Source organism: Pyrus communis, chromosome 2 (genome assembly GCF_041283825.1).
Source record: "Pyrus communis isolate YQ-2024b chromosome 2, ASM4128382v1, whole genome shotgun sequence".
NCBI classification, from domain to species: Eukaryota; Viridiplantae; Streptophyta; class Magnoliopsida; order Rosales; family Rosaceae; genus Pyrus; species Pyrus communis.
The window spans coordinates 19,650,074-19,662,121 of NC_142566.1; the positions used below are offsets into that span (position 1 = coordinate 19,650,074).

General features: G+C 36.1%; 1 protein-coding gene across 1 annotated transcript; it reads right to left on the reverse strand.

Annotated features, from left to right (window-relative positions):
• Positions 1-7,516: 7,516 nt before the first annotated feature.
• LOC148698690 (methyl jasmonate esterase 1-like) lies at positions 7,517-11,544 on the reverse strand. Its single transcript, XM_088677557.1, has 3 exons — positions 11,052-11,544; positions 8,182-8,310; positions 7,517-7,972 (listed from the first exon to the last, which is right to left on the reverse strand). The coding sequence occupies exons 1-3, from the start codon at positions 11,535-11,537 to the stop codon at positions 7,700-7,702; spliced, it is 888 nt and encodes a 295-aa protein (XP_088533683.1). The 5' UTR covers positions 11,538-11,544; the 3' UTR covers positions 7,517-7,699.
• Between the last annotated feature and the right edge of the window lie 504 nt (positions 11,545-12,048).

Sequence of the window (12,048 nt, forward strand, 5' to 3'; positions counted from 1 at the left end):
TAAAACTTCCCTTGTTATTGAGGGGAAAAAGTGTTCAAATTACGAAAAGCCTTCCAGAATGTTATTATTTAACGAGTTGAAATTACAACAATGTCTACGAATATTTACAAACATATAATGGTAGTACGGACACTTCGTAGCGGAATGAAAAATTGTGAAAACCATATACAATTAGTATTATATTATGTTTCCAAAACAACATGAACGGCTTGAAGAATTGAAAACTAGATTGGAAGTGCCTTCCAACAATATAAGGCTTAAAATAAGGATTTTTAGTCAAAATATTCTATGAGATTGGCATGAGATTTAAAATTGATAGAAGTAGTTTCTAAGTTTGTCAACCATAAATCATTTTTGTCATTCCGTGAAATTTTTTGTTAAATATTGACCAAAATGACAAAAATGACTCAATTTAACAAACAATGGGCCAAAATGATTTGATAAAGTAGAGGGTATTTTTGTCATTTTATCTTTGTTTAGTGGAGATTTAACACGGAATGACTAAAATGATTGATGCTTGACAAACTCAGAGATCACTTCTATTGGTTTTAAATCTCAAGTACCAAAGTGAAGAGTTATGTCAATCTCAAAAACATTTTGGCTAAAAAGCCACAAGATAATGAACTCCAATTTATCCTACAACTACACACGATTTTGTTTCCGCATTAACACGAAGCGCTGTAGTGTTTTGCAAATATCTATTCACACATAATTTTGTTTAATGCATTGTTTATTACATTGGAAACTACAAAAATCTCATTTGACACTCCAAACTTTCTATAATTAGAAAGAACATTACACTTGTGAGGAATGTAGAATAAGATTTTTGAAGTGCTAATAACAATTATATATATATATATATATATATATATATATATATAATATTGTCTGGTCAAAAGAGATAGACACCTAATCAATGACAACCAATGAAGACGATGTGCCCACCAAGATTTTGAAGATGAATTTAAAAACCCGCTCTGATACCAGTTGATGCATAAGATTATGGGATTCACTCAATTATGGGATTCACTCAATTATGGGCAACGAAACGTGTTAGACGTCGTTACTTGTGGATTAATTAACTCAACGGGACTAAAAGCCCAATAGTTAATTTTGGAACTATGAAACACTTTCTTATATTAGTTTTTTTTTTTATTTTTTTTTATTTTTAAATTAACTAATTGACTGTCTAGATCATATAGAGCTCGTTAAATGGAAAGAGATATCTTACAAAGATAAGCTAGATAGTTAATGGGAAATTTGAAAAAATAACCAAATTTTAGGCCCCATATAGAATTATAGCCATTAATTTAATTTTATGATAATTATAACCAAAACTTGATTTAAAATTACAAATATACCCTTAATTTTAGGATTTCTCACAACAATTAAAACACACTTAACACACTTAGATCGGTTGGATGATTCGGTCTAGGTTTCCATTACATGAATAGGTCCCACACTCGCACAAGTATAGTTTTCCAATTGACACCACCAGACATGGTATCTTCCTCCTACCCACCACTTCTAAATCCCGCTTTAAAACTTCCAATTGCTTGCTTCCTTCAACAAAATTGGTCTCAGTTGGAATGTACACAAAATTTACCGACCCAACATCAAACGAATAGTAAAGATTTCGTATAGCTGGGGCACTTGTTCCAATCGGTTTAGATGAGTTTCCAAGCATGTTGAACTTAAGACTGTAAGACAGCCACCACGGTTTCCATGCATGACTGTAATGGCCAATCATACCTGTGATTGCCAATACAAAGTTACAAACATGGTATGAAATCTTGAATATATGCATAACATGACATTAAGAATTTATGAGTACTTTACATCAAATTTTGGTTATAATTATCATAAAATTAAAATGGTGGCTGTAATTCTATATGAGGTCTAAAATTTGGTTATTTTTCCAAATTTCCCATGGTTAATAGTAGGGGTAGCTGCTAGGCAACCCAATAAATAGAAACTAAAAACATAACTTTGAAGTCACTTTGTACTGTGGTATAGTGATTCCTCTTTCCTTGTAAGTGAGAGATCTTTGGTTCAACTTTCGTCGTATGTTAACTTGAACCACATTATTGCTGACCCGTTATAAGGCTTAGCCCACTCTCTTAACCCCTTAGTATAGATAATATCGTTTATTTTAAAAAAAGAAAACATAACTTTGAAAAATGAGAAGCGACCACAAGCCAAGCTAAACGCAGTGACCATGTTTATAGTAGTGCGTCATGCCTCTTGAACTAAAGTTCATGGACACGTAATTATTAGTACTTAAAGCAATCTCATTTATTCATTTACATTTTGTACTATAGTGCATGCAACGCAGGCTACCTAGTATGCATGAATTAATCATGTTCGTCCATGTCTTTATGAATGCTTCTCAGCAATACTTTGGAGGTGGCAGAACAGCTCCACTGGTTTAGAGAACATGACCATGTGATCAGTGTTGAACTTAAGAACTCAGAGAGGAAAATTTAGTAAAGAGAGAGAAAGAGAATTGTAGAGAGAGAGTGAAAAATATATCAATGATTCTCATTTGATTCAACAAAACAATACAATGGTATTTATACATAAATATCCTATCCCAACCTATGTGCCAGCTCAGCATAATGTATCTAACTAATCACAAACATTCCAAGCTTAACAACTAAGTAAATGAAACTAATCTGGTGATGGTTGTGATGTATTGTTGTTACTCTTAACACACCCCCTCAAGCTGATGGAAGGAGATCGAACTGAGAGCTTGTAAGTAAGAGCAGCAAATCGATCAACAGCTAAAGGCTTGGTAAAAATGTCTGCAATTTGGAGAAGGGAAACAACATGTTGAACACCAATATGACCAAGTAAAACCTTCTCTCGAATATAGTGATAGTCAATTTCAACATGCTTAGTTCTAGCATGAAAAACTGGATTGAAAGCAAGAGCAATGGCACTTTTGTTATCACAGTAGATGACTGGTTTTTGTAACAGAGGGAAGGATATGTCATGCAGAATCTTGCACACCCATGTAAGCTTAGTAGCAGTATGAGCAAGAGACCTGTACTCAGCCTCGGTGGATGACCGAGCCACTGTGGCTTGTTTCTTAGCACTCCAGGAGATGAGATTAGAGCCTAAGAACACACAATACCCACTAGTGGACCTTCTATCCACAGGGCAACCTGCCCAATCTGCATCAGACCAAGCAGTGAGACATTGAGGACCTTTAGTAAACCAAAGACCTGAATCCACAGTGCCCTTGAGGTATCTCAGTATGCGTTTGACTGCCTGCAAGTGAATTGTTCGTGGATAGTGCATATATTGGCAAACCTGGTTGACAGCAAAGGCTAAATCAGGCCGGGTCCAAGTAAGATATTGTAAGGCACCAACTGTGGACCTATAAGAGGTGGGATCAAAGAGAAGAGTGCCGGAATGATCTAGCTTGGCAGTAGACACGGGTGTGGCACAAGGTTTAGCTCCAAGCATATCTGTCTTCTTGAGTAAGTCTAAAGCATACTTAGTCTGATGCATCAACAAGCCCTTGTCAGATTTGTGGACTTCAATACCCAAAAAGTAGTGGATATCTCCTAGATCCTTCACAGGGAACATGATTTGAAGGTTGGATATGATTGATTTGCACTCAGTAGAAGAACTGCCAGTGATGATTATATCATCAACATAAACCAAGATAAAGGTAATGGAAGTGTCTCTTTTAATGAAGAGATTAGGATTAGAGTAGGAAGGACTAAACCCCAAAGAGAGAAGAGCATGGTAGAAAGCCTCATACCAAGCTCTAGGAGCCTGTTTAAGACCATAGAGAGATTTCCGAAGTTTACACACGTGATGAGGTTTGGAAGGATCCACAAAACCAGGAGGTTGGATCATATAAACATCTTCCTTTAAGTGACCATGAAGAAACGCATTACTTACATCCAATTGATGGACAAACCAATCATAGGTGACTGCAATGGAGAGTAGGATTCTGATGGTAGTAGGTTTAGCAACAGGACTAAAGGTATCTGAGAAATCCAATCCTTCCTGTTGATGAAAACCTTTAGCCACAAGGCGGGCTTTGTACCTTTTAATGGTACCATCAGGTTTGTGCTTGACTTTGAAGACCCACTTGCAGCCTACAAGGTTGTAGTTGGAATTATGAGGAACTAACTCCCAAGTGTTAGTGGACTGTAAAGCTTGAAACTCAGATTGCATAGCTTTCATCCAGTGAGAAGACTTAGAAGCTTGGAGAAAGGTGGAGGGAGTAGGAGGTAAAGTTGTAAGAGAATCAACCGTGGAAGGAAGAATGTGTTTGGTGGCAGTGAACATTTTGGGTTTATGGATACCTGCCTTTGCTCTTGTAAGCATAGAATGAGTGTTGACAGGAACTGGTGGTGGTTGTTGAGGTAGAGAACTAGGAGACTCTTCAGGACTGAAAGATTCTGGATGAGGAGGTATGGACTCGAGAACAGGAGAAGATAAAATGTTTTGCTCAAGAGTTGGAAATATGGGTGAAGAAGGTGCATTGCTGCATTATGAGGCATCTGCAGGTGAAGGATGTTTCACAAGATGGGACATTGGCAAAGGCAGATTGAGAGATATAGGAGTGGGAGAATGAGGAGGCACACACGGGCTTGGAGATGAGGCTTGAGAAGACAAAAATTTGTAAGGAAAGCAAGATTCATCAAACACCACATGTCTGGAGATGTAGAGTCTATTAGAGATAGGATCCCAACACCTATAGCCACTGTGATTCAGGCTATAGCCCAGAAACATGCACTGCTTGCTTTTGAAATCCAACTTGTCTCTTGAATATGGTTGCAACCATGGATAACAAGCACAACCAAACGTCTTCAGTGTATGATATTTAGGAGAAGCATGGAATAAGAGTTCCCAAGGATTGACTGTAGATGACTGAGAAGGTAACCGATTAATGAGATAGATAGCAGTCTGAAAAGCTTCAACCCAAAACTGTGCAGGTAGATCACTCTGAGATAACAAGGTTCTGTCCATTTCAACAACATGACGATGTTTTCTCTCTGCACACCCGTTTTGCTCAGGAGTGTGGGGACAACTCAACTGATGAGTAATGCCTTGATCATTAAAAAAACTTTGGAGGGACTTATTCAGGAATTCACCCCCTGAATCAGACCGTAGACTTTGAACTTTGAGATCAAGCAGAGTCTGAATTTTTAAAATAAAAGTCTTGAGAGTAGAGAAGACATCAGACTTGAAATGTAAAGGATAGAGCCAACCATATTTGGTAAAATCATCCACTATTATTATATAGAATCTGTAACCAGTACAGGAAGGTGTGGGAGAGGGACCCCATACATCTGTGTGAAGCAATTGAAGTGGCCGAGAGGAAGTACAAGGTAAATTGGAGAATGATAGTCGAGAAGCCTTCCCTAGTTGACAGGCAGTACATACTGAAAGACTATTAACAGAACCAATTACAGGGAGATGATTCTTATTCACAACAGAATGTAAAATCCCACCAGAAGGGTGTCCAAGCCTACGATGCCAAATGTGGATGTCAGCCTTAGCAATCATCAGTACAGTTGGGGAGATTGCAATTCCAGAGACACCATTTGAAGCATTCCAGTAGAAGGGGTACAATCCTCCTTCACTGGGGCCCTGGAAAAGCATCTTCCCAGTGCTTAGATCCTTGACATAGAACCCAAACGGATCAAAGGTCAGAGAGCACCAGTTATCATGTACAAACTTGTAAACAGATAACAAGTTACGGGAAGCCTGAGGAACTAAAAGAACATCATTCAAACGAAAAGTAGCATGTTTGGTTCGAATGAGAGCAGAACCAGTATGAGAAATGCACAGACCTTTACCGTCACCAACAAAAAGCTGATCATTGCCAGAGTAGGGAATGGCAAAGTTGAGGGCAGAAGGATCAGGTGTGACATGATGAGATGCTCCGCTATCAGTGAGCCAATAGCTAGGGGATGCAGAAGAAGTGATGGCAGACATTGCAGTAGGAGCTTGAGGTTGAGCAAACTGAGAGAGACGAGTACATGTAGAAGCTCAGTGACCAAACTGGAGACAAAGCTGACATGGAACTAAGCGACCAGAGGAAGATGAGGGACCAAAATGCTGGCGAGAAGGACCAGAACCAAGAATGCCACCAGAGGGATTGGTGTTCCAGTTGTTAGGATTGTTGCCCCCAAAATTTCGATTCTGAGTATACCGATTTCGGTTGTGAAAACGACCACGAGATTTGCCTCTGTTGAAATTGCCAACATGAGGAGAAGGTTGAGCAGCATAGGCATGAAATGGTGCAGTGGAGGAAGAAACAGCTCTGGTTTTGCGTTTTTGGAGTGAGATTTCTTTGCTCAGTAAAAGGCCATGGAGCTCATCAGCAGTCACAGATTCATTTCGAGTCTCAATAGAGTCAACAAAGGACTCATACTCATCAGGAAGTCCAGATAAAATGTATGCAACAAGATCAGACTCAGACAATGGTTCACCAGCAGCAGCAAGTTTATCAGAGATATCTTTAATCAAATTAAGAAAATCGGTCATTGAAGAGTCACCTTTCTAAATTGTTTGAATCTTCGATCGAAGACTATGAACATGAGTACGGGAAGCTCCTGAGAAACGTCGCTCAAGAGATTGCCACAAAGAGCGAGAGTTAGCCATGCCAATCGTTAAAGGAAGAAGATCTTCAGAGAGCGTAGAGTTGATCCAAATCATCAAGATCTGATCTCGCTTACACCAGGTCTCAAAAGAAGCATTGAGAACACAAGTTCCAGAGGAATCACGAATAAATTGGGGAGGACACAGATCCTCACCATTGACGAGGCCAAGAAGCTTGAAGTGCTTCAGCACGGGAATGAAGAGACTGCGCCAAGTGATGAAGTTCTGACGATTGAGTTTCGTTGGAATCATCCCAGCGACATTGGCAATGGAAATCGTTCCAATCGACATGATCGGAGGATTGGAGATGTCACTCTGAGGAGGAGTCGCTAGGGAATTAGGGTTTGGAGGAGGTGGAGGGATAGAAGTCGAGGAATGTGCTACCGCCGACATATCAAGATTTGCTGAATTGATAGAGAAAAAGAAGAGATCAGGAAAGTAGCGATCTGTTTGGAAGATTAGAAAATGCAAGAACTGCAAGAAAATTGCTAGAAGAGGGAAGCGCCAGATCGGAGTCGGTTAGATGATGGTGATGATACCATGTTGAACTTAAGAACTCAGAGAGGAAAATTTAGTAAAGAGAGAGAAAGAGAATTGTAGAGAGAGAGTGAAAAATATATCAATGATTCTCATTTGATTCAACAGAACAATACAATGGTATTTATACATAAATATCCTATCCCAACCTATGTGCCAGCTCAGCATAATGTATCTAACTAATCACAAACATTCCAAGCTTAACAACCAAGTAAATGAAAATAATCTGGTGATGGTTGTGATGTATTGCTGTTACTCTTAACTTAGCCCACTCTCTTAACCCCTTAGTATAGATAATATCGTTTATTTTAAAAAAAGAAAACATAACTTTGAAAAATGAGAAGCGACCACAAGCCAAGCTAAACGCAGTGACCATGTTTATAGTAGTGCGTCATGCCTCTTGAACTAAAGTTCATGGACACGTAATTATTAGTACTTAAAGCAATCTCATTTATTCATTTACATTTTGTACTATGGTGCATGCAACGCAGGCTACCTAGTATGCCTGAATTAATCATGTCCGTCCATGTCTTTATGAATGCTTCTCAGCAATACTTTGGAGGTGGCAGAACAGCTCCACTGGTTTAGAGAACATGACCATGTGATCAGAACCGTTTATCACTTTCACTTCATTTGGCGGATTCTTCTTGATCATGTAATTTTGCACATCCAACGCAATCGCATGGTCTTGGTTGGACACGATGAATACTCTACGAACTGATCCATACCTCTCTTTCGTGAGTTTTATTACATCATAATTATATAAAGGAAAAAATCTTACCAACGATAACGCTAGATTTAAATCCTGTTCATGACAAACATAAAACAAAAAAAAGTTAGCTAACCAATACTCGAAAGCCCGAACTTATTTTTTGAAACAATTAGCGCTCTACTCTTACAATTTTTTGAAACAATTAGCGCTCTACTCTTACAATACACCTTATGTTTCCAATGTGTTATAAGAGAACACGATAGGGTTCCTATATATTTCAATAGACACACTTCAAGACTTACCTGTGGTGGGGAGAGCTGGTACAAGAGTGTCGCCATGTCCTTAGGCCCAAGGAGAAGGGAGGTTGCAGGGTTGTTGGTCCCGTTGTCATATCTGTATTGACTGTCCATAAATTGTCTTCCTTTGGTAACCTATACATTTTTTTAAGTAAATTATTTTTTAGCTAATTATCCTTAAGTAGGATTCAGAAAACAATGAACAAGAGATCAATTTAAATTGTTACTTGTGACAAATATCTATTTTAAATATGCCATATTCATTCATCAAAATAAGGTTAGTACGACATATGACCAATAAATTGGGTATACAGTAAAACCTCTATAAATGAAAATGTTGGGATCAAGAAAAATTATTACTTTAGAGAAGCATTATTATATCGATAAGTAAATAATTTATAATTTATTGATATATGAATATTTATTAATGTATAAAGAATTTTTTGATTTTGTTCATTTTTGATTTTTTGGATTTTTGATTTTTGATTTTTTTTTATAAAGAGACATGTTGTGACCAAAAGAATTATTATTTTTTATTTTTTATTTTTTTTATTTTTATTTTAACAAGTGGTATTATCTATACTAAAGGGAAGAGGGTGTGTTTAGCCTCATAATAGGCTAACAATAATTTGGTTAAAATCTGTCTTTGGCTAGAATCGAACCCAAGACCTCTCACTTACAAGTGAAAAGGAATACTATTAGACCGTAGTACTAAGTAACTTATTATTTTAAAGAGGTCATTATTGTATCGATAAATAAATTATTTTTTTATTTGTCGATATATGAATATTTTTTAATTTGTAAAGTATCTTACAAAAAGCAAAGATGCATGTATATTTTAGGTTTTTAAAACTTTTAAGGTGATTTAGGAACAAGACGATCAACTGTTTTAAAAAAATTAATTTCCTATAAGATAAAGTACTTCAGTGTTTTTTATGCAACATAATCTCTTTATATATAAGTAATATCTTAGACTCCTAATCATTACAATTATCATAACTTGTTCATCTATGACATCTCATTTGAAAGGAATAAAAAAAATGTACATTGATTGATGAGATAAAGGGAGCATTGTGCGAGTATAAAAATGAGCATATCTCTTCTAGTTAAAAGATTTGCAAACAATGGGTTCAACAAAAATATTAGTTGATCTCTACCAACCAATCAACACTATCAAACACTATTAAAAGGTCAACATGATATTTGTCGGATGAGATAAAAAATAACAATGTTAAGAGGCACAAACCAGCAAAATATTCCGAGTTAAAAAAGTATTGTATGAGTGGTTTCTCCAATATCACGATAAAGTGAATATGACTAGAGAAATGATAGCAGAACTTTTAGACTTTTAGTATATACTAGCCTTCATGCGCATGCAGAAAACATTTTTTGAATCATGACGTGTTACTCGCGACTCACAAGTTTTAAATGTGTATATATATATATATGCGTAAATTGACAAAAGGAAAGTCAAATATTTGAAGTAAATGAATAATTTTAGATCATGCTAGAAGAAACCCCTCATAAACCAATTAAAGCAACTGAATTTACATATTAAAATCGGTCTCTATAGAATTTACATTAAGAATAGAGAAAATAATATTTAATAAACAATTAATTGAATCATATTATTGCTAACCTATTGTGAGGCTAAACTCACCTCCCTCCACCTTAATGTAGATAATATCGTTTATTTAAAAACAAAAAAAAACAATCATTTGACAATTAATTTAATCACATTATTATTCGTGTGCGAAAGACCTTTTTTATAACCGGCATTACACGCCTCTTGAGATGTTTTGAACGTGTTTAAAAATAGAGAAAAAAATATTTAATAAATAACTGATTGAATCACATTATTGCTAGCCCATTGTGAGGCTAAGCCCACCCCTCCCCCTTAGTGTAGATAATATCGTTTGTTAAAAAAATAAAAAACAAGCAATCATTCGACAACTTATTTAATCACATTGTTATCTGTGTGCAAAAAACCTTTTTTTATAACTGAAATTACACGTCTCTTAAGATGTTTTGAACGTGTTTAAAAATAAAGAAATTGAATCACATTATTGCTAGCCTATGGTGAGGTATTAATTAAAAATAAATAAATAAAAGCACCAAAAAGTAAATTATTAAAAAAAATACTATTAAAATGATGAAAATGCCCCTGCCTTATTTGATGCATTATTTTGGGATGGCTTTGAAACTTTTTTGTTTTGGGGGCATTTTTGTCCAAATATTTTTGTTGAAGCATGGTGACACCAAATCACTATTCACCTTTTCCATTCTCTTTATATATAACTAGCAGAGAGCACACACTTTGTGTGTATGAATAATTTCTCTTAATAAGTGCATATTTTTTCTTAATATTACTTAATTACCGTTTTGTCATAGGAAAAATAGGTATATGATTGTCATTTTCTAAAAAAAATGAGGGTAAAATTGGAAAAATAGGGATATGATTGTCATTTTGTCAAAGGGTACAAATTAAAGCCTCTTCAACCGCCCACCTCCTCCCACATTCTCCTCAAGCGCAACTGCTTTAGTTCATTCAAACTATCCAAAAAATATCATGATTTCACTTACGTGTATACAAAAATGATGGTGGGACAAATTCTCTTAAAAAGTGCATATTTTTTATCTTATGCAAATATTTTGATACAAAATTACTATTTTGTCCTCCTTATGTAAATGTTTTGTATCAAAAGTGAGGGCAAAATAGGAAAAAAAGTGGAAAAACTTCAAAAGATACAAAATTACTATTTTACCCTTCTTATGTCAACATTGTGTATCAAAAATGAGGGCAGAATAAGAAAAAAAAAAGGCAAAAGTTGACAAGGCCTCTTCTCTTAATAGAATAGATAGATGAATTTCATTACCTCTGCAGATGCAGTTGAGAAATTGAGAGTAGGACCATACATGACAGCTGTGACAAATATCGCAGTAGCAACTTTCTCAGGAAATCTCTCCATGAAAATAGATATTACGGCTCCACCCAAGCTGTGACCCACGAGGATAACCTTTTCATTTGGTGGTAGAGACACCATGACCTTTGTCAAAGGCTCGACGAATTCCGATAACGAAGGGAGTTGTTGTACCTGAATCGGGTTGATCCCGGATGCTCCCAAGTCTAGAGCTGTTACATTGTGACCAGAGTTCCTCAGAAGAGTCGCCACCTTATACCAACTCCATGCCCCATGACAGGCTCCATGTATCAACACAAAATGTTTTGGACTTTGAGTTTTGTTGTGAATGTTGGAGGGCGGGGATGGGGTTAAGGTACTCGCTTTTGCCAAGCAAATAAATGAAAGGAAAAATAAAAGGAGCTTCTCTGTCATGTTCTTCAATTCCAATTTCTGTATCATTAACTCACAATTTCCTTGATTTGGTTTGCTTCTATGGTCTTACTTTTATATATAGAAATCCGTCCGAGAACTAATAATCGACTCAGGGGTGATGTTATGGAGAGCAAATAAGTAGACTAAATTTTGTAAATTAAATGACTTGGAAATTGATGATTGGATTATTACTTAAGTGTTGATTAATGTATTTATTTCTTATTGGTGACACATCATTTAGTTTGCAAATTTAATCTCTCTAGCATACTCATCGACTCAGAAGTCAAAAGTCTTGAGTTGAAAAGTATTCCCAACTCCAATTTGCTAGAAACTAGTTTTCTAACTCATAGCCACATGGTAATATTACCAAATTTTTAAACCAAAAATTGTAAACCAATTGATGTGGTTGTTGATGATTGAATTAGGGGTGTGATATTCACACACCTCATTTTACTTCTCACACACTTTTTTATTTTTCAACCGTTATATCGGATGAATTGAAAAAAAATCAACAGATATAAATTATCAAGGGTGTGTG